This window comes from Xylocopa sonorina, chromosome 3 (assembly GCF_050948175.1).
Source record: "Xylocopa sonorina isolate GNS202 chromosome 3, iyXylSono1_principal, whole genome shotgun sequence".
NCBI classification, from domain to species: Eukaryota; Metazoa; Arthropoda; class Insecta; order Hymenoptera; family Apidae; genus Xylocopa; species Xylocopa sonorina.
This window is the reverse complement of record NC_135195.1, coordinates 4836628-4861133: the sequence shown is the minus strand read 5'-3', so window position 1 is coordinate 4861133 and position 24506 is coordinate 4836628. Positions and strand designations below refer to the sequence as shown.

The window sequence follows — 24506 nt, the reverse complement described above, 5'->3', positions numbered from 1 at the left end:
ATCGCCGATCGTCGTTACTATCCGAGTGGTGACCGGTGTTTCGTTACCGTGGAGCCGCTGGACAGCCGTCAGCTGACTACCACGGGACTTCGAGTCGTGTTAGATTCGACACGGATCGGTACGAATTCGTTTCGAGTCCGTTCCGATCAGTCTGCTTCGATAATCGCGATTGGAGTGCTGATTAAACGTGGTGGTTCCGAGATCGAGGGTTCGATCGGTTGATTCTCGTCTCGCTGGGGGGCTGCGATTGGGGGTGTAGTGTGCCAGTGACCGATCGGAAGTGGGAAGACCAGCGTTCTGGAAGATGTTCTTCGAGAATTGAAGAATATCAGTTCGTAGCCGGGGTTTGGCTCGATCGTTTCGTCAGTGATCCGCGCAGTTTCGTTCCGCAACGGTTCGTTGCATCGAACGAGTACTCGTTGATCGATCCGTTGCTAACTGAATCAAGTGTCTCTCCTTTTATATCATAGTCGATGAGTACCGTTGGCAGCGGTCGAAGTAAGTAAACCGGATACGGACAGTTCGAGCGGTGCAGGGTGTAACGAGCTCGATTAATTCTGCGCTTTCAACCCCCTTCCGTTCGAAGGAGACGACGCGGCTTTTTTAATTAACGCGATCGACGTTCGTTTCGATTCCGCGAAAGGGAAGCGTCCGCGGATGGAATGCCGGCCCCAATAAAGTCCTGGACGTCGTGCGACGATGATCGCTCGGTGTGACGAGAAACGCCTCCGTGTTTCTCGCGCAATTCCAGCCGACCCGATTTCGAGTCGTCGTAATTCATTTATAAGCGACCGTCTCTGGGAATACAGGCCGTCCGTGGCTCGACCCGTCCTCGACGGGAGAAATAGACCGAGGAAGCGGAACAATGCTATATTTGGATTAGTTCGACGGTGCTTTTATCATCGTAAATGGGATGTTCGATTGCTTCGTATTTCGGTCGGGTTCGAGAAGTTCGCCCACTCGCGAAGTGATTTCTTCGTTTGTCCGAACGCGATTCCAACTGCTCGTGCGAACGAGAAAGGGAGAGGGCGGAAGAGGGTCGAGCGAAAAGAGAACTAATGAAACGAGATGTGCTGACGAAAGATTCGTCGAGTTTTCGGTTCCTCTACAGACGTGTCTGTTGTTTAACGTTGGCCTCGAGGCACGATTTAAATTCGTGCGTAGAAGTGGTGGAACTTTTTTCATCATTTTACTAATTGATTAGTAATCGTATTTTATGTTTTATCGATTCCTCGTTCATCGTTGTTTTTCTGGGAATATTGGAAATTTTTATAGAAATATTGTGTGGTTTATGGAATTCTGTTTTGCAATGGTCCACTGTAACGTTGCATTCGTACGCCAACCGTTTCGTAACCCAGTTCGTAACTAGGGTGCTTTCTTTCCATTTCGCAATGTAATTCGATGTAAACAAATTTTAGATTCATTACGGGGATGTAAACAGTCTATTATATTTATTCAGCTTCATATTATCGATCCAATTTTTCTTTTAACAAGATTTAGAGAAATATGTTGAAACGTACAATACCAATATTTTAAATCTAAAAAATTGCCACAGATACAAATTACATAAATTTGAAAATACGGCATTAAAACTATAGTATCAACAACTCAAGCTTCAAGAATTACAAATATTACAAATCTAAATATCAAAACACGTCAAAACATGCGTTAGACTTGTCTATCCTAACCTTCAACGTTTCAAATTCGAAAAACCACGAATAAAATCTAGAAATACTTCCAAATTTTCGTCGTAGACATCTAGAAACATTCTTTCATTCTTCTCCAGCATCAGTACGACGTCCGACGAAATTCGTCCAAGGGGACGCGCGAAATATTTCTTGCTGTCGATAGGAGGGTAGCTCGTAATCGGATAAGAGGGTGGCTTCGCTCGAAGGTCCCTCTCGATCTTCCGTAATTACTAATCGGAACGATTGATAAGCCGAACGACGAGCGCCGTTGGAAAGAAGGGTTGGAAAGCGATGGACAGGGAGGACGGCATTGCGGTGAACGCATAATGGGGCGACGTAGTCGACGTACCAACCCATGCTGTTTCTCACCGTCCCTCCCTTTCGGTTCACATTGTTCGCCGTGTGTTTATGCGTTACAGTGTGCGCTGGTTAAACAGTGCCAGTCGAACGAGTGGTTGACACTTGCTTAGCGAATAATTCTGATTATCAGACGAACCGAGCTTGTCGCGGTTTTCGTGGAGCCTTCTTTGGAGTGGTCTTCGAGGACGCTCGTTTCCGTTGGCGGTTGAGGCAATATTTTTCTAAGCCGACTCTGTGCTGGGCTTCGTTCTGTTGTCGTAAGGAAATAGCGAATGGGTACGAACGTGCTTTGGTGGAGGGTTTTTAATTAATTCTTGTCTTGCTATCAGAATGAACTTTGAGAGGCGTGGGTTTCGAGAGATGTTTTTTGTATTTGTAGGTATGTTTCGGTCTGAGAACGATGTTGTGTGGAGGATTGCTTCTTGAAATTTCATGATTGCGTCGTTTCTTTTAACGTTGGAAAAGAATGAATTGAGATTTTATGTAACACGTTTACATTTTGTATACAAAATTGGTATTAGTTAACAGCATTCAAATGCAACGAGACATTTCCCCTAAACTGAAACTCACTAACTCGAATCAAGAAAATAATTACCCCAATCAACTAAATTGATCTCGAAACGATCTGTTCACTCGAATCAACAAAATATATTCCCCCGATGGGCGTCCAGATCCAATTAACCGTAACCCACCAACCATCGAATCCAACCAAAAGCGATCACACCGCCCTTGATTCTTCCGCCGCGATTAGCTCACGCGAATATTCTAATTACCGCTAATTAGCAACAGGAGAGGCACGGTATCCCACAAGGAGGAGAACCGATCGGTTGGGCACGGAACGGTGAACGCGTGTACTAAAATCACGCGAGGTAGAATCCGCGTAGGTGGCTCGTCCGCCAGCAGTTTATGATAATATTTAATCCAGTTATAGCCGAACAGGTGAATATAGAACGGACAAAGCGAACCTCGTGGTGGTTAGTCGATGTCCCGATGCACGGTGTCGTTGCTAGCCGTAATCCAGTTACGCTTCGAGCTACGGACGGTACGCGTCGCGGTCTGTTAACCGGCTCCAACCAAGTTTTCTACCCTCTTATCCCATCGCTTACCTTCTCGATCGTTCGTTCGAACCGCTACGATCATAGGCGAAAGATCTCGTCGCGATTCAACGTGGCGAATCTCGTGGTTGGTCCGCGCACACGGGTAAGCGGATTACAAGCAGGGATGTTCGTATGACTCGTCGCGACCCTTTCATCTTCCGCGAGCTAGGAGTGTCCGTTGTCCGTCGAGCAATTTGTACTTTGCGTCTTCCTCGTCCGGTCTCGCGCGCCGCTCGCACCCCCCAACGACTGCACCCTCGTCGATACGTTCGTTAATCCGTCTGTTACACATCGATTCGGAAATTTGGTAGCTGGTGACAGGCCGTCAGTTTAACGCGGCACTTTACTCGCGGCGAAGTCGAGCGGGATCGATTAGGCTGCAGAGACGCGTCTTAATGTCCCGCGGTTGCGAGTCTCGTCGGGTAGCGAAGCCATCGAGTCGAGGGACACGTGTTCCCTCGGCTCGGTCGGGCTGGTCGCGAAGCCACGATGAAACGACGCGTTTTCAGGTGATCGCTGGCTGTTTCGATGTTTCCGTTTGATCCTGTTCACTTTTGAGCGCCCCGGACGCAACCTGGAACCGAGCTACGTTGACAATACACGTACGATTATCAAGGGCCTCCGTTTGTTTCCGCGTTGACCTCCGTTTTGCGAGAAATACAGTAGCACCGCGTTTCGTTTCCCCTGTGTGAGTCGTCGTGATCATTGTGAACTGTCAAAGTGTTGGTATCGGATACTCACGAAGGAACAATCCGTTTCATCTGCTTCTACAGTGTCCTAAAACAAATAACGAATAAAGGAGTAACGAATAGACCGTCGACGGTTTCGATCGGTGAAATCATCGAGCGCGATACCAAGGAGATGATCAGGTTTTCAAGAATCGATCTCGATCGGAGGCTCACGATCGAAGTTCCCAAGGAAACGTGAACGGGACGAGGAGAGCCAGGTCCACTCGCCTCGACCCAAGGATCCTCCCTTCGAGTGTCCAATGGTTCTTCGAGGACTGGCCGGACATCATGCACGATCTTTCTCGCGTCTCGGTGCCACGGTGGCTGGCGTAGAATCGATCGTCTGGCGCGCGAGAGGGGAACAGAGCCGCGAATTACTACGTGGAAACCAGACGAACGAGGAGAGCGGGTGCCGCGAACATCGTAGCCACAGCCTCTTGGAGAACGCGGGAACACGGTCTTCTCGCGGCGTCCTATGCGGTCGACGTTTAATGAGCGACACGTGGCCGTACAGCCTGAGCAGACGCAGAATAAAACGGAGCAGGAAGAAGGCGTGCGAGGGGCGAACGATCGTGCGACCTCGCTGGTGCTCGTTCTTCCTATGACTGGTCGTTGCCAGAGGGTCGATGGGATTTTAATTTTTCTAGTAAGAAAACGACGCGTCCTGGGTGGTTAGTTCCTTTCTGCCTCGAGAGCGATGGAGATCGTTCACGTGAAGAGATGACGAGGAACCGATGACGACTCCACGGACTCGCGTGTCCACGCCTATTCGATGTATACTGTGACGACGAGAGACGATTACCAGAGTACCTTAGCGACGTTGATCGTTGAACGAGCTCAGAAGATTTTAAACTATCCGAGGAGGGATTGTCGCCTCTGTTTACGCCGAGAGGGAAACGCTCGGCGGAACTCCGATTAAGGGAACCTCGGAGGGGTGCGCGCGTTTATTCCTCGTGAAACGGCGAATTTATGGGCGCACGGTGAGATCGTTGTACCGTTCCGTAGCTGGCTACGAGAATCGGGAACGTGGACTGGCAGACGAGAGCGGGATTACCCTCGTGATCGATAAGTCTGGGTCCATCGCGAGATATTTAACCCTACACGGTTTCTAAAAGGATTTTCTCCTCGTCTAAGCTCGAAAAATCGTTGCCGTGCAACCATCGAGAACTGTTCGAGAAAACATACATATATTTACTTTAAAAAGAGAAACTAAAGAGGAAACAAAGACTACGAGACCAGTCCGACCGAGAGTCACGTATTATCCTATTTCTCCCTCTCGCGGGAAATCATCCGCGAAGAAGAGACACAGAGAAGTATCGTGGAAGTATCCGATCGCTTCTGTACCCTCGTTTTTCCGCGACATCGAGGAAAACTCGCAACGGTCGAACTGATAACGAGCATACGAACTTTACAAAGGTTATCGAGACCGTGGAAAACTCGAACATTCCCTCTATCGCGAAGCTTTTTTGCATCGCTCGTTCCTCCTTCGTCCTGCACAGAGAACAGAGGCTCGATTTAAATCCTGACGTTGTGAAACAATGGATCGCGAGGCGGGGCAGCTGAATCGCACCATTGGTTAACAGCTCTCCGTTCGGCGAACGTCGAGCGAAGCCGGATACAAAACAGATCGAGAGATTCGAAGAGATCGAAAGGCTCCGTCGAGGGTAGAAATAGAAACGCAGCCAGGGTTCGAGGCGAGGATTCCGCAGAAATAAAAGTAAATAGCGGCGATTGAACCGGAAGAGCAGAGAAACTGGTTGAAGAGCAGCTCTCGTCCCTTACGGCCGCGTGGCGCGCTTTTTAAGAGGGTTTAACGTTACCACGAAGGAACGAGGATGCGCCCCGGTTGGAGCGTCGGGAGAGCCGGACCCTTTCTCGGGAACACGAAGAAATGAAGTTATCAGTGTCGGCTTATAGAGCTCAGGCCAGTGCCCACAAAAAGATCCTCTCCAACTATCAGCATCAGCTGACTTACGGGGCCACCAATCAGGCGTCCTCGGCCCGGACCCCCTCTGACCCCGCGACGTTCCTTACTGGCTTCAAGGTGAGCAGTACTGTTTTGCGAATGCTCTTTTTCTTCATTTTTTCCCTCTAAATCAATGTTGTCCGTCACTTGGAACGATTATGCGCTCTGGGATGCGTGCGACTAATGAACATCTTGTTTCGTGGGTGCAAGGTACTTCAGAATTGTTGAAAATTATATTACTAAATGTTTAGGAGCACGTATTGCGAGGTGGTTGAAGAATTATCATATATTTTGCAAGTTTCATTAAGTGGTTGAATGATACGTTTTGTGGTTACCCAATGTTAGTAATATTTAAACTATTTTACAGTAATGTTATGCCGATTATGATATGTTAAATAAAATGAGGAAAACAATTTTTGTTTTGAGGATTGGCTATTCGAAATTTGCGCGACACATTTTTTAAAAGTAAAATAGCACAGATGTAAATTTTACTCGAGAGTTTTCGAGATTTGTTTTGAAAAATAAGAGAGAACACTCTTGTTTCAGGAATTTGTGTGTTATTCTAAAAATGGACGACGTTAAACGTAGAATAATGTACGTATAAATTCAACGCGAGGATTTTCTACGCCACTTTAATGCGGGAAATAAAAAAAGAGTCCAAGTTCCAGACAAGTATTAATGCTAATGTCACCAAAACTTTATATTACAGGAATGTTTCTGTAACTTTCAGAGAGTGTTGTATATCTGTATTTGCATCCTGGAATAGAATTCCATTCATTAAAAATTGTGCTTCATCTATTATGTGGTATCAGCGAGAGTTTTTCTACGTTAGTAACGGAGAAAAAATAGAGAGTGACCATTAAGCTTCGGATATCTTCTTGCACACTGTTATGTTAATAATTTTTCAACAAATTGATGCCATCGGTTCTTAAATGTTTAGTTTTCTGTATTCTGAAGTGCCTTGTACATTTTCGGAGAACGAAGATCGGAGAAAAATTTAACAATTACCTTAGAAACTACAAAATAAATAATTAAAGCGTGCAATATGGTGATGCTGCTCATATGCAAATTTTTCTCTGACTGCCGCGAAAACGTGTCTAAAATGCTCTTAGCGATAATCTAAAGCAACAGGGTAATATGTTTGAATTTAATTTGACGCCAGTTAATGAGCTGAGTGTTTCGTTTTAAAGTCGAATTAATGGATGGAGCAGAAGGTATTAAATGTTTGGTAGAAGTATCTCAAAATTAGGTACGAAGATATGTGAACCACGAATTAAGAGAGCTAATTAAAGAGTACGATTAGAAAGGTAGAAAAAATGTGGCAAAGTGTACGTGCCCGGTTTTTATTCAGGCCTTAATTGTGACTTGAGTTTTTCTACAGAACTGTGGTTTTGTTTCTTGCATCGTTCTCATTTTCATACCACTGTAGACGTAATTCTCGGGAAACAAAAAACTTTCCTTCGAGAATTTATTGGATCTTAACAGCATTTGTGCCTTTGTAGAATTTACTTTCTCCGTGTTTGGAAAATAACATAAAATTAGGTCACGGATATTGATTAATTTTTAAACATTATTCTATTGACCGCAAATATCAATTATTTGTTGAACTTTCAATATATTTTGGAATATAAATAAAATATATTTACACATGTATAATTATTTAAAAATATGATTAGAATAATCTTCCTTTATTGTAGAAATATCATGCGATATGTACGATAGAGTCATTATAAAATGAAAGTTTTAATAATTTTGGAATATCTTAATTAAATATTTTATATGGTAAATTGTCGCTATTATAATCATTTAATTATAGAAATTTTATTTAATCATATATACTTCTGGTTAGATTTAGTCCCATATTATACAGAAACAATATGTTTATAACATTACACTGAAAAGATACACTCTCTTCCAATTCAAGCAAATATATATACATATATTTTTGAGACCAATCTACTTGATTCAAGTAATTTTTTTTAATCAACTTGAATGATATTTAATTCAGAACAACATATTTACCCCAACACTTCGTTTATTTAACATTTACAGATATATCTGTACATAATAAGAAAATCCAAACAGGATTCTCTCGTATAATAAACCATTTACTTAAATTAACAAAGTGCACTTTTTTATAGCACACTTTCAAATATTTATTTTACTCAAAAGGAAAAGGAATTTTCCTTATATAAATATCTTTTACTCCAAAGGATTCTGACATTTTAAAATTCAAGTAAATACTTCTTTACTGTTGATCTTAAAAAACCGCTTCCTTGAATCAAGTAGTAGTTTATATCAATATACTATTAAAACTTCAAAAATACTCTTTAATTCCCAGATAGGTGAAATAAAAATTCAGTCCTGTCTTCGAGACGAACACTTCGCAATTAAGGGTTGGATTTGCTCTTCAAACACGACTATTTATCATCCTGAAAAAAATGCCCGATTTCAATGCGCGAAACTGCAAAGCAATCCATCAAACCCGATCGCTGAATCGAAAGCTCCACTTGTCGCGGGGTCGCGACTCGTCGCCGGCGATACGTCGTTACCTTAATGGCAGACTCGATTTGCATTTTAGCCGCGCGATTTAAATTTCAAACGAACGGGAGATGATTACGCGCGCGTGTCGCCGATGGAACAGTGGGGTGCTCGCACATGCTCGCACGGGGCAAACCCATAGAAACGACCAGAGGATCGTTGCCGGTAATCGCGATAAGTATGCAGCTTTATCGCCGTGACATTCTAGAGCGGCATCGTTGGTTTCTCTTTTTTTTTCTTTCCATTGGCGAAATTTATCGGTCCACGGATTTATTGGTGGCAATAAGATTCTTATAAACTCATTCTATATTAGCTCGATCGAACTACGTCCGCCATTAAACTGCGTTTTAACCTGTTAAGTGGGTCGCCTCTTAATGGAGTCGTGTCATTAAAAATTTGTATTGGACAAGCATCGTTTTCTGTGTCCATATGGTTTTTTATTATTTGCATTGTTATTTTTAAAGGCCAGTGTTTCGGGGAATCGATCTCGACCTTCAACAGTTCAAAATTAAATTCATATTTGCTCGAGTTAATTTCACTTCTGAAATCCATTTTTGTAGGGCTTCGAAATTTAAAATCGGTCGATGAAAAATTCGAGCTGACAATCGCCTCTCGGGCGCAAAGAGATATTCTGTTATTATAGAATAATACAATTCAATTTATCGTATAAATATATTAAAAAATGATACAATTTATATAATAACGATTCATTGGTTTCTTCTACTGTCTATGGTTTTTCATGGACCGACGAACGATAGTAGATCAGACAAGAGCCTGGCGGTTCAGTTAAATGGGTATTCACTAGGTATATAAAATTTCGTTTGAATAAATGGAGTTTTACTGCATTGTCCTTTCTTTTTTGCTTTTGTCCTCTGAACAAAGAATATATGGTTTCTCCGAGCTCTTTTTGGCAAGATCGATACAACCGAATCGGTATTAGTAAAAACAAAGCTGAAAACTATCTGCATATTTGTATTTTTTAAAGAGTTGCAACAAACATTTACGTGAATATATATTTATTTTCGCGACAGAATATAAATTAAATTACGAGGAAACAAATTGTGCAATGAATTTCTCGGAGCCAAATATTATGATACAATAAAAGTCATTTTGTTTTTAAAATTAGTTAATTATTATGCAATAATAAAATTCAATTCATTATATATTAAATCTAGCGAAGCTTGTTTAGGATTCTACAAATTTTTAATCACTAATTTCCAAGCTATAGATCTCATAAAACTTGACTAGAGCCAGTATTATAACTACTAAGTAGTACAAGTCAATAACAAAGTCGACAGATACGTCGACGAATAAGCTCTCCTAATATAGAATTTTAATAAATACCATTTAAATTCGTAATTTATTACTACCGTAAATGGATCATAAATGTGATAGATGATCGGGTTCAAGATATACAGCAATGTGATTAACGAGTTAAATTATTTTCCCTATTTAACAGGTTAACGCAAGGTTTTATTCATCGTGGTAAATGAACACTTAATGGCTGCCGTACAAGTCAGATAATTTCATTTTCGCGTGTTGGATTTTTAATATTTAAATTAAAGCGTCCACGCGCACACACGCGAACAGGTTTTTCGTCTGTCTTCATAAAGCGTTAATTAAAGCGGTTCATTTGCGTTTCTTCTCAGTTTATCGGCTATTATTACCGTGTTATCATACATAGAAGACTACGAAAGATAGTATCGTCAGTGTCTGTCATTTATATGGTGTTTTAGGCGCTTTCTTCAGTAGTACCGTTAATGATGATTTATTTCACATGTATAGGGTGATCCATGAATTGATCGCCACAATATTTGAGCAGTTTTTAATAGCTTGACCTACAGTTTCCCAAACTGTGTGTCCGCAAACGATCATTAAATGTTTGACGAAAAATTCTCAAAGCGACAGAACAACAAAACACTATCTGCTTTACTATTAAAAATTACAAAACGTATTTTGTTTACCTAGTATATCTGTGTTATTTAATTTAACGAAAAACGCAAATTCACTCTAGTGTTCCTACAAAATGTTCGTACTTAAAGAGTGCTCCGCGATAAGAAAAGTTTGGGAAACACTGGCATGACTCATTCGAGGCGAGGCACTTTTTTGGAGACCATCTTCAGGAGCGATAATTTTCAGGAGCAATTGCTTGAAATAGCAATTTATCACTCTGTTATTATTTCTAATATTAATACATTGCTAACCTTATTCTTGAATACCTTATCTTCATAACCACTCTTTTCCTAATGATTGATAATTCAAGTTTAGTTTCAAAACACATAGTGTGTTGCCCGTCTCGAATGGGTTAACATAAAATGTTTTAAACAAAAGTGCATTGCTATTAAATGAGAAATTTCTTTGCGAATACTTTAGAAAATTGTTATTATTGTTCCCAGATTTATTAGTTTTGGAAATTTCGTCTATTCTTGTAATTCTGAAATATGATAGGAGAAGCAGGTGGTGTCGTTTGGAAAATACAAAAACAATATCTGTTCTTCGTAAAAGAAGTATATTTTCGAAAATTTCTCTATTGTCTCTACAAATTGTTTGTTTAATACCAACGCACTTCCGTTCGAAACATGATCTTTATTCAACTGCTGGAAGCAGCTCAAACATCGCGGCGACTGATCTACGGATCGTACTGCATATTACACCATTTTTAGAAATTGGCGTTGTACCGACATTCGTAGGAATTATCTCACCCATACACTCCATTTAACACAGATCGTCCTATACAAAGCGTAATGTTTCGTACGTGGAAATAACCACCCCTCCAATAAATACGCGCGCCAAATTTACCAGTTATAACCAGTCGAAACCAGCGAAATGTCTATATTCTCACGGAAAAAGTTATAGCTCCAACGAAAAAAAAAAGAAGAAAAAAAGAGACAAATTGCTCGCCGCTTTTTTTTTCGACTTTCACATACAACTCTATCCGGTCGAGTGGTTGTAGAGAGAAAATAGCTAAAACCAGTGATTCAATTGCACCAACGAAAACAACGATAATTGATTTTTTCTCTTTTGTATGGATGCAGCTCTGAGTGCGCCAGCTAGGAGCAACAGTCGTAGAAAATGTCGCATAAACTGCCAGTGGTTCGTATATCGGTCCCCGTAAGTGTTTCTGATATCTACTTTGGTCGAGTATAATACACTGTACACATGTGCAAACATGCGATGCCACGCGACGGAAGTGGAGAAAAAAAAAAGGAGACATTAACGCGACGAAAATTCCATTCTTTTTGTTCAGCATTGAAAAGCGTAGCGTGTAAATCGATTGTACTGTAGTTTAATCCCCTGATTACCCAACGACGGCATCGGAGTATGAATCAAAGGGGTGGAAGCCCTTGCGAGTTTTAATTTCATCCCTGATGAGTGGTTTCTAGCTTTAGCGAATCGGATATAAGTGTTTTGCCCGAGAATTTAGTGTCGGATTGCATTTCGTTTGCTGTATACCCCACTTAGGTGTACCCTACTCTTGCTACCCTCCGTGATACCTGTAGTTGAATGTTTCGTTTGATTGTTTAGAGGTTACATCGTAGACTCGCGAATTAGGCATCCAAGAGGTTTGTCATGCTGCAGATCTAGCTGAGTGTATTTACTGTGTACTGATTTTAGCGTAACGAGAGTAAATTGCAGTATCGAATAACATATTGTTTATGTATAAATGGCTTTTCAGTTTAAAGTAGATGGCTTGATATTGGAATACGGAATTATATCAAGTACATTAACAATTTTCTTATGAAATCATTTTATTGATACGTCTTTTGTATGGTATATTATTTCTGTTTTTTAATAAATCACTTTTGAAATACATTTCAAATGTATCGGAATTTCTTCAGTGATTGAAGAAAATTGTTAAATTCTGTTTCAGAACTTTTTAATTTTGCTTAATATCGACATAAATTATTTCAAGGTAGACAATCTTTTTTATGCCAAAATAGACATACCTTATTATTCGAATTGTTCGATTATTCGAACAGCATGTGTCATGATTAGTTTGAATAATTACAGTTTTACAGTATTTCGAGTGTAAGAATAATTATTCGGGTTTGCAAAATTATCGGAATGAATATAAAACAATTCACTTGATCAAAAAATAAGTTTACTCTTATTAAAAGTCTTTAAATTATTAACTAATAATGAACATTTACTATATTCGCAGAAAAATTGAACAAAATTAAATACATATAATTCCACCTATCACCGAACGTTTCTTCTGCAAGCATTCGTCGCGCTAGCCAATTTTAATCGGCCCGTTTGTACCGTTTAGTGTCGTTCTGGCACAGGATCAACAACCATTAGCCATAAAACTTGGATGTATTATTTTTTACGATTATGTCCGATGCGTTTCGTGCTTTTAGAAGAATGATCAAAACCGAGAACTTTCCACACGATGCGTGTACCAGCAATGAAAGTTTGCAATCTTCTTTAGAAAACTCATCTCGCCCCATCGAAACTGCTTTTTAAGTATGGAAACGAGAATCTTACCTTCCCATATCTCAGTTCTTGTAAATTGTATTTTTACTGTCATTTCGTGGCATTAAACGGGTCTACTTCGCGAAACTTTCTTCAAGATGAAATTGCGAACGATTTGTTTCAACTAAACAACATCATTGATTTAATAGCAAGTGGTTGCAACATGGTTGCACGCCTTGATGAAGGTGTTGATTAAATGGCTATTCACGTTGTCCACGTTTATTTCCTGTTTTGTAGAATCACTAGCGCCATTCAGCTACAGTGAACCGTGTTATTTCGCCTTTAAGGTCTCTTAAAATAGACCTTCGCACATATGTATGATGTACTCATTCAATTCTGCAAAGTTGCTTCGGTGTCACGAATAAAAAGTATCGTTCTCTCGGTTGTAGACATCCACGTTTATTAAACTTGCAAAGTTTCTCGCTTGTTTCTGGTGTTACAGTTTCACGATCAGTTCTGTGCGCATATTAAGAGTCGAGACATTGTTGAGAATGTTATTTTTGCTTTTTCACTGAGAAATCTCTACATAACACTTCTACATGCGACAATATGTGGCGCCTCAAGATTCTACATTCTATTTTTATATCTTAAAATTAATTCTATTCAGCTGTTATGTCTACAATTATTCCCAATCATCTGAATTCGCGCGAAATGAAAATAATTTCGTATTTATCGGATATTAACCAAATCGAAGGAATTTTAAACGAACGACGGAGCGTTATTATTGTGTGCAAGCAAACTTCACGCTGTTACTTTATTTCCAAGACTTCTGAAACAGTGTCGATAGAAAGTTGAACGTATTTCGAGTTTCATGGGATACCACGGATACGTGGTGGATCCGTTCTCGCGTGACAACAGAGTGTCCCGTCAATTCGTTTCTTGTCCGACAGATTCCAGTCCTGAAGTATACGAAACAAGAATTCCTGCAATCCCCGAAACGTGGCCGCGATATTCGAGACGGAAAGCTTGAAAGTTACTCGACTATTCGTATCTCTCGGTGTAGGAAAGTACCCTCTTTCGTACTGACTTTTTTCATTGCTACCAGACCCTTAGTTGATGAGGCAATTATCGAAGACGGAATATTCAGTGTCTTTTCAGATGCAGCAGCGCTCCTTTTTATTATTGAAGTAACTTCACCTCGTTTCTCTCTGTTCATCAATTTGAAGGGAATACATGTATGCTTACGATGCGTGTTCAGAATGTTCAGTAAAAAGGTACATGCTGGACTGTTTCTCAAGAGCTTTATTCGATGTTGCCTACTCGAACCGACTTGTTTCACTGTAGGCTGAAACCTTTCAAACTCTATTAACACCGAACTAACGAAACGGTAATTATCTGGTCTTGGCAGTAAGCCGACGATATCTATCTCTTTATAGCAATAAATCTTCTCTCAATTCTTTTTTTTTCCTATTGCAAAAGCTTTGTAAAAAGTGTCTTCCCTTTTAATATTCACTTTCTGATAGTAATATTGCTAAAACAGTATACATAATTCTTGCGTGTGTTTGATCTGGCAAATAAACAATTAAAGTGAAACATAAGTTCCATGTAACCAGACGTTCTCCAACTCTTTCAATCGGTACCAAATCGAAATCGTGCAATTCGAATGCAAGTCGAGGGTCAGGTAGACTCTAAATTAAAAATTAAAATGATATTACGTATTAATAATTTTTCTCCTCGCGATTATTCACAACGTAATACACTCGCGCGATTAAAGCGATATCCGCCACTCGTATCAGAATGTTTCACCGCGTTCCCACTTCTCCCACACCTATCCCACCTGGTCGCAGCACGGTGTAACACGGATTAAAAAGCGGAGCGTAAATTCCCGGCGGAGAATTACGCGGAATAAGGGACGGGAGCTCGTTAACGTCGCCTGGCAAGCTAATTTTCCCACCGTGCTGCGCCATCGCGCGGCACGGCCTTCTTCTTGCAGCGTCCACGTTCGCGTCCCGCTCGTCGAACAAACCGCCAGCCCTTTCGGGTAAATAAGGACGTCACGCGGTCCATTTACCGATTCCCAATTACTTCTAATTGCCCTCCCCGTCAGGGTTCGAGCGTTTTCCGTGCGATGCGTCCCCCGGGGGCAGAGTTCCACCCCGGAACGATCGGGTCAGGCTTCGTTCGCGTGACCAGCCCCATGTTACTTCAATTAGGCGCGTGCGATACATGGGTCCGCGGAGCCGGTCGACGGGTGCACCACGGGGTTGTTGATTTATGGGATACTTGGCTCGCCGTGAGATGCACGGCTAGACGAATATCGCTCGGCTGTTTCTCGGCAAAATTGCGCAGGCTTACGCAAATTTATATTTCACAACGTTTTTAATAGCTGTGAAAATAGTTGCCAGCTTTAAAACGAAAAACGTGGTGCATATGACTTGTAACCTGTACTTTAGTTTATGCATATATTGGATTTTCTGCAAATGCATGGACTGCCTACAGTTTATCTAGAGAATAGTCGAATGTACGTTAACGAATAGGTCATGTTCTTGATTCGTGATTCACTGTTCGTAATATAATTTTGGTAGCAACAGAAACAGAGGCGTAGATCGGCCAAACCGGACAGTGGATCAGTTAAATATTACTTCTGCTAAATTGCTCGTGATTGATGCTTTCGATCGTCGTATTGACGTCGCAAATACCGTCTCGACGAGATACAAGCGAGCACGATCATGCCGCTAGGACGCGTGTAAATACAAATAATTTGATTACGCCGACGAACGAATTTTCGCAAATATTCCTTCGCGCGAAGTTCTCACGGCACGCATCGACCCTTCGCAATGACACGCGAGGCTATTAAAATGCACGGCGCATAATTCGCCTCGAGTGAAACGGATGTCCATCCGTGAGATACGCCTACGATTTGATTAACTATTGATAATGTTAAATGCCGCTTTGATTGCGCTTTGCTCGCGAAAAATGCTCGAGCACGTCGCTGTAATTAAAACGACATAACAGAGGAAATTAAAATGATACCCCGCTGTGAATTAAACGGGCGGGAAGCAATCGATTTTGTATTGAATCTCGAAATATGGTCACGTTCGTAGATTAATGTGACAATTGTTCATAAGTATGTGAAATTTATAATCGTTTGCGCGAACAAATAACTCTGTACGCTACAGCGCAAACAAAATGGCTGATTACGTTGCATGTATGTGGGAAGACAAACGCGGGGATTGTAATTTACATTATTTGTCAATTCTCGAAATACGAAAATTTGGGTCGGCCGTATTTCGTCTGTAAATCGATGAATGGTTTACGGAGAGAAGAATTGTACTGGAAGAAGAAAAAAGTGTAATATCACACACACATATAAAACTGTGTCATTCAATGATACTAAATTTGTGTAAGAAATATCGGATAACAGGGTGCATGAGCGGTTGAAGAGGACTATGTGTATTTCCTCACTGCATTATCCCTTTCAGGGGCCTTTTCTAAATGTTCAAATGGACCATGGCGTTAGGGGTGTCTTCCAGGTTAATACGAATGGTCTGAAAAGACATTATTGTACAAACCCACGGATTGAGTACAAGTCGAATAAAGTATTCTAACACGCCTACGTATTGCTTAGTCATCAATTCTATTCGTGGTCATCTCTTCTTAATGAGTACAAATATGCAAATATTGTTGATCATTAACTCCTCGATAATAAAGTGAAGCGTTACATGCTTATTGTTATTTAATTACTCCTCATTAATTTTGGATTATGATTTCCCTCGTGGAGGATCGATAAGACCTTCGCACAGAAGTGAAGAACTGTCCACCGCAATCGAAAATGGTAATACTAAAGAGGAACCGATTAAAGGATATCAGTTGTGATCAATTTTCACGCATGCAACAGTTAATTACTCGACATATACTCGATTAGGATCGTTTCCACGTCGATGGGGCTAATAAAGTTCGCATTACGAATGACACTGCGTGCCATGTTCTGCTCGTTCGAGTTACGACGTTTCCGACTAAGTAATTCGCCGTCCATGTGTCTCTCTTTGACATGCGTGACTGGGCTCGGAATACACGCTTCGTTAAGTGCTACAACGTTCAGCAAACGATGTCTATATACGGCGGCATCGGTAACTTCGTTAATTAATTTTCAAATTAATGTGTACTCGCTAAACGCCGCTTAATCTTGGTAAAAGCATCGATCCTGCGTATAGATCGCTACCAGCTGCGATATCCTTCTGCGACGCAGAGTTCCTTGAGTAATTCCATATTTTGGGTTTATATTAGCTTCTTGAAATTATAATCGAAGAATCAGGGAGAGGTTTAGTTTAATTTATCGATGAATTGTTCTTTAATTGAATCCAGTGAAACTTACATAATGTTATGTTTAATCTATTACTTAAAATCGTCTTGAAAGTCACTTGAGGTGGATGATCTCGAGCGTTAACTGATGTATTTGTGTTTTTTCGCAGAAACGATTTATTAGACTAAAGATATAGGTCCTTTACTCAAAATATACAATGGATGGATATTAGGATATTATTTGCATATAAAGTATCCTAGTATGTCTATGTATTTCGTAACCATCAATTCTATTGCAATCATTTTGCAATTTCTTACATTATTTTTAAAAATAATTTCACAATATCTATTTCAAGGATATTGTTGTAGATGATCAGAAAAATCCATGTATTTTTAAACATCAAGCAGAGAGAGAACTCAACTGGAGAATTGAGATATATTTCATCCTTCAACTATTCCAATGTATAATTTCCATAGAATATTTCTCATACTTGTCATATTACGTACACTCCGTGCTTCATTGCATATTCAAATTTCCGACAAATGCACGAGTAACCGAAGTCCAATCATAAAATACGGATGAGAATGTGATCTACGAAAAAGGAGAAAAATCAACATGAGAGTACGTAGAATGTTTAGGTCAGGGTCGTTTTAAATTACGTTTCCCAAGCTAGAATGCGTGTACCTCTTGCTGCAATACCTCCGTTTGGAAATCTGCTCTATAACGTAGCATTCGTACTACGAAATGTGGATAACTGGTAATCTGAAAGCGGTTTCAGATTAGTGGTCGCTCGGCGCTGTTGAACGTCTTTTCGACGCGCCATTGTACGGCTACTTTCCATTCCCAGTTGAAAAAGGGAACTGAAAGTCGTACAATGCTGTGGCAGAAAGATGTTCAACTATACCGAGCTTAAGTCGAATTTACACTTGGCAAGATTACTTAAAATAATATTTGTAAGTATGTCAATACGAATACAATCGCGGAGAAATGTGAAAGTATCCCAATCGTAAAAATAGAAGACAGACAAAGTCCTTCTCACCTTTCCTGTACTTCGCGCGGCTAATTTCCCTTTAATCACTCGTCACTCAATAACGACAAAGGTTAAGCTGTTTTTGGTGAACTCGAGTCCGTTTCGCTCGACCCTGTTTTGCGCTGGTCTCGTCCGCGACGTTCATTATTCGTCGCGTCTGAAATCCTGCTAAAAAATTGAAACGACGAGCCTCGTTGAAGCAACGTCGCTCCCTTCCGCCGTCAAGCGTAATCCTTAGCCAGCTTATTTTCCGTTCAAATATATTCTCTGTACATTTCACGTACACATTCCTACAGGTATCCGTCTGCTCCTACTCGGATTCGTATCGAGGATTTGTCCTACCCGCTTCTACGTCGCCCCGGTATTTCCCGTCGAAATGACGAACGACTCGCAAATATTTGCGATTTTCAACTTTGTCTCCTCGATTTTCAATTCATTGGCGAGCATTCCGCCCCAATAACCCCGCGACGCGGATTCTCTTTTACCATCTCGCAGACGAATTATCGTTCCTTCGAACTAAGATCCCAACGTCTCGTTATGATCTAACTCGATCATAATCATCGCATCAGATTATCAGCCGCGGATGAGGAATCATTGGAGTGCTAAGTCTGATTTTCAACTCGTAACGGATGGTACGAGTCTATTTGCCTAAACAATTGTACTTGTTTGTTGGGTATACACAAAGGAACATTTCAGATTTCCCGTTTCCATCTGTGTTGTTTGTCGCGCGTTTGGTGGACGAACGAAAAGTGTCACTCTTTTATTTACGATGCAATTGCATAACACTTACACTAGGTGTAGAAATGATTTTTTTAGAATGATAATTGCACGCAATAAAAATAACGTTTTATTGTCTTGAATGATCGACGATAATAAGCACGAACAGATGTAGCAAATTATTTTACTAGAATCAATTCCATTCTGAAAAAGATTGCTAAGAGAGAACTATGCAGAAGAATGTCTTTGAGAATAAGTCATAAAACTTTGTCTTGAATGATCTTGCGTGGTATAAAAGAGAACAACTCTTCGACAGTCTACAATTTCAATAGAAGAGGATTATACTTCTCATAGAACATTCATGTCCTCTTGCAGATGTATTCTTGAAGAACAGCCAGAGTAAGGCGTGACACCAACGTTGTAGATATAAAACGGTTCACAGAGTAGACTCCTTGACAGATATCGTAACTATGTTAGACTTTAAGAACGTCGTGTTACATCCTCCCGATGAATAAAGAAAACATGGCCGTTGGTTTTTGTATGGGCCGCAAAACTCGCGCGAAACTTCGCGGAGAACAAAGCGTCGAGGAAAGGGTGCTGTGAATACTGAGCAGGGGGGGGGGGGAGGGGGGTACTGCAAACAACAAGAAATAACGTCGGAAACAGGTAGCTGCGGTGGAAGAAAGTTAAGAACGACCGTTTCGAGATATTGTTATGCACTTTCTGGCGCAGCAAATACAACGTCGATGCACCATTATCGGCTCGCGCGACTAGGGAATCGTATCGACGCGTTGTTTTTGAGGAAGCCAGAGTGGCTTCCCAAGGGAGACGGTTCTAACGTCATGCTCCCTGTTCTAAATTCTATACGGCGGCGATCGCTTTGCTCACCCACGCTCACTCGAAATAAACGCGCAGCCGTCTTATTTACGGGAGCCTCGCGAGCTGGCTATATTATTATTCGATTACATTTGCATCGCACGCGACCGAGAAATAAACGGGGCGACGTGAGCCAGGTGAAGGAGTAATTCTGAAGGAGGTTCCTGCGGAGAAAGAATCACGGGAGCGTGATCCTGCTAGTCCTTCGCCCCCCTTTGTTGCGTAATGGTTATTTAACGTTCCTCCCAAGATGTCACGATCGCTGTACCGTTTTTGCACTCAGACTTTGTGCCGTGTTTCGTGGATATTCTCACCGTTTCCAGGAACTATTTTCGACTAGATCGTGGCTGGTTTTCAATTTGTACATCTACTCGTGAATAATTTTATAGGAAGTAAATAGAAAGTAATTGAGCGCAAATAAATGTGGAACTGGACCCAAGATGTCTGTATAGTAGACGATATTGCACTGTTTGATAATCATGTTCGCGTGCAGTGTGCAGCGAAATACGGAAGAGAGAAACAGCTGTAGCATTGTTTCTCTGCGATCAGCGAAATATCAATGCATGAGAAATGCATCCGAGTCTCTCGAATCGGTGCACACGCATTTGGGATACGAAGTCTATTCTCTCTGCAAGTTCTAATAGAGCGTATGGCATAGCAATCTCATTCAAATGTCTCCACAAATCGTGTCACTTCGAATCATTCACTCGAACACAAAGATTCTTCAAAGTTTCGCGATTCCTCTATTACGATTTCATTAGACGCGTTTTAAGAGTTTTTGCAAGCGCCTTCATTGATAGATTACTTGATGACATTATTTGATGACTCTTTTACTTTTGTTCAATCGTTTGTTAAAAGAACGATAATAAGGAAACAGGTATTGTTCTCGCTGTTACTTTAGGATAAAACGCTCTGCTCCTCTGGGGACACGTATTGTGCTCATTGTTACTTTAGGATAAAACGCAGCATTCTTCTAGAAAATATGTTTCTAGGTTATATAAGTACTGTAGTGTACTTTGATAACACACAGATGAGATAAGATATAATACTTTCATAACATCCGAACATTTTTTCAGGAGAACACAAAAGAAGAATTAAAGCAATAACTATTCAGTCAATTCAGACAATAAAAAGCCTACTTTCAATGTCCGTAGACAAGAGAAGAAACAATTTTACTTTTGTCAATTTATTTTATAATAGAAAACATCTTTGAAAAAATTCAACTCGGGAATATAAAAGTAAAGTCATCGCCCTTTAAATTGAATCTAAAAGAGTTTAATCTAGGGTATTGATGAATTATTTTTTAATTTAACGTAGTGAAACTTACATAATTTTAAAATCCTCTCGAAAACCAAAATTAATTCACCTCAATTACCTCACCTTCGTGTTTTAATATGATGTTTTCTGGTGTTCTACAAGTTTGTTCCTTCATACATATTTATTTTATATATAAAGTTTAGAAATAAGAATCAATTTAATATATTAGAGGTACTAATATGTCTCTATGAGTCTATGTATTACGAAAATTTAGAAAAATCCAAAAGGAGAATTCTGCAATCATTTTTTCTATCATAAAATTCATTAAAATTCTTAGAGCACTATTGAATAGTTATTAAAGTAAAAAAAGTTATATAAAATAATTGAGTAAATTGAACATGGCAATTTATTTAAAAGTGTTATTAACTAATGCATCTCTCTCTCTCTCTCTCTCTCTCTGTCCCTCCCTGTGTTATGTTTTAAGAGTTGCAAAACTAAACCACGAGGGCGTAGGATTACTGATAACAATTTTTCAAACAACTTGCTGACCTTTTCTAGGAACCTCGTGGAAAGTAACCGTGTGGGCGTGCAGGTTTCATACGCTTTGATTTGTGAAAATTGCCTCGCGATCGCGTAATTTTTATTCGAAGGCTGCTTCCACCAGTTCACGGTCCATTAATCGTCGTTAAGAGATAGGGTGGAACTATAAGCCTTTGTAGCCCTAATCAGAGCGCAGAAGCTTTTTTGACCATGAATAACTGAATTCACGAGAGTCAGGATAAAGGGGGATGCAAATTCTGAATCTCAGAAGTAGTAACGAAGTCACGTCCCTCGCATAAATCCAGTCTCGTGTCTTTGTAGCTGTTACGCTACCTGGACAGGCTGTTGGGCGAAACTTTGTGATTACGCGGAGCACACAGAAGTTTCTAAAAACAGTCTGCTTTTTGCAAAAGACTCATACTGTACTTTTCTATGAATTTCTACACCTTCGTTTTTAGAAATGCTAAGAAATGCACAGTAAGGTGGTGTTAGATGCCAATTCACTATTTCATGAGCCATAGCTATCACTATCTTTCGTATATACAGTGTCATCTTAAACAGTCGTATACCCTGAATATTACAGATTAAAACAGTACAGGATAATTTATTTAGGTGCTAACTACTGCTATATAATGTACTACAAGGGACCAGAGATAATTACTGGGTCGGATATTGTACTAAGGGGGTTAAAGGAGTTAATTTTATTACAGAAATATGGTAGGGTTGAACATGTCACTTGCTTATTACCATGCTAGACGATTTTATAGAAACTTCTGTTTTTGACATCAAAATTTTTGGAGCGGAAAATATTCTTCACACAGTTTCACTTGACTATAGCAACTGTTTAGTTGTTTATTCGCTAGAATTGAAGGGTATGAAGTAGCTTGAAGTGCAGCGGGAGAATTTGTGGTCTCTGCCAAAGAGATTTTTGGAACTTTCCCAATTTTTCGTGGACATGTTACTTGACCTTGCATAATCTGCAAGTAAGTGATAGATATTGTTAAAAAACATAAATAAATTATAAGTTTCTAATTTGTTTTTGTCAGATCGAGTCCAATTTGCATTAATGAAAGTAGATTTTGTTTGAAACTTTTATGTAGTGTTTTCTCTCTCTTTGATCTATTACAATAATACAGAATTAATTTTTTAAAAGAATGCCTCACCAGTTTGAGGCAAGGAGAAATGTTTTTTACAAGAAGAAATTTTCTCTTGGGTTAATTAATACTGTAAAGAATACATTAACAAAAAATTATGTGTTGCTTTATTTTGCCGGATTCAGAAAATTTTGCGTTTGTAATGTTTGTACTTTATTCTAATTGTTATTTAAAATTAAAATTGAATAAAATATTCAACCGGTGGTACGTAATTACTACGGCTTTTAATACATATTAGATTGCATCGTGTAATATACCAAGAGCTCGCAACTTCCGTTGATGGTCGACTAATTCGATTTCGTGACTGTCAGCTACAATGATTGGGTTTACGTGCCGCAAATTCGAATTTTCATAATAACTTCGCAACTTGAGAGCGATGTATTCGATTTTCATTAAGATACAGCAGCGCGTTAATAACGAGCTGCATATTTAACGCGCGCACGCGTGAAAACTGTTCGAAATGTTCAACAAATTAGAAACCGCAACATTTCACACACGCAGCGTGCAATTAAAATTTCCATTTTTCGAAAACAAACTCTGTTTAGCTATGGAGATCGTTTCGTGTATTTCGTTACGTCGTAGCTTACGCTTTCTTGCGTTGAAATGTGAAACTTCGTATTTTTCCAGCTTGAGAGCTTGCTATGATTCTGGTTCTCGCACAGCGGGGCTAGGTTACGCGCATTATATTATACAATTTGGCTAGTGTTCCAACGCGGAAACGCTGAATCACTCGTATTTCGTTTATATGCTACTTCAGAATTTGAAGACCGTGAAATTCTTAAATTGCCAAGTGTCAGACGGTGAACGAAGATTTAGGGGTTGAACGATCTTATTATCTCTAACAAGAATCGAAATTTTTGAACACGTTTCACATGATAAAGTGTATTTCATTGTATCTTTATGATGGAGTGCTTAACTTTATCCCATATAGAGGATATTCACAAGTATTACTGAATAATTGAGGTGGATTAATTTTTTTTTAAATACCTTTGCAAATAGATTTCGTCACTGCATATTTTTATATACTTAGTATGCATTTTGTGTATATTATTTTACACGACTTCAAAATCCTTTTCACGATAAGTTGCTCGAGTTCGTTTTAATATTTCCGATAATTATAGCGGTGCAACATGCTTCAATTAGTACGGAATAATAATATTTCAGTTCTTTAATCTCTCTACCCCGGTTTAATTGATTTGTACGAAATAATTCCCACTGGATACGAATATATGTTAATCCCATACAAAACTCTCTATTCTCATCGGGTTTCACTTCAGTTCTACTGCAACGTGAATATCTATAATTTGTAACGTACTTGTGCCGAATGTGCAATTTGATAAATTATGAAGGGTCACGTATTCGATGCAAAACGCAATCGCATAAATCATTTCAACAATTTTAGAGATTCATATTTACTTCCAAGTTAAGTATAAATACGAAGTACCACTCTGTCTTTAGCAGCAGGAGAAGATTTTCATTCCACTTTTTGTTAGTTCACGCACATATATACCTGCATCTACATTTCATATTAGGGTATTCTTATTTTACTATGTCAAACTTGAATCGTACACCATCCGAAGATCATCTGCAACTCACGTTTTATGATTCATAGGAAAAGGCAAACTCCTAAAAAAAGAAAGTGCAGCGTAGATGCAAAGAGATACTCGAGTCCTTCGGGTCATGAAATTCCATCAAAATATTCGAACACGCAATGTATCTTTTACACAGCAATTTATGTCGCGTCAGTTGCGTATTGTATGACCAGAAGGATGAGAAACGAAGGTACGCCGTAAAATTGAATACACTTTTATGCCCCGGACGCTATTACGCGGT

General features: G+C 39.9%; 1 protein-coding gene across 6 annotated transcripts in view; it reads left to right on the top strand.

The window, feature by feature from the left end:
- The first annotated feature begins 5659 nt into the window (after positions 1 to 5659).
- The window catches only part of LOC143422238 (uncharacterized), a 175900-nt gene continuing 157053 nt past the window's right edge, over positions 5660 to 24506 (top strand). For 5 of the 6 annotated variants that reach the window (XM_076892737.1, XM_076892735.1, XM_076892734.1 and 2 more), the window contains exon 1: positions 5660 to 5917. In XM_076892737.1, the coding sequence (XP_076748852.1) occupies positions 5765 to 5917 (153 nt within the window). In that variant the 5' untranslated portion in view covers positions 5660 to 5764. Of the gene's footprint in view, positions 5918 to 11415; positions 11492 to 24506 lie in introns of all 6 variants that reach the window. The other variant, XM_076892736.1, reaches the window with a different exon arrangement.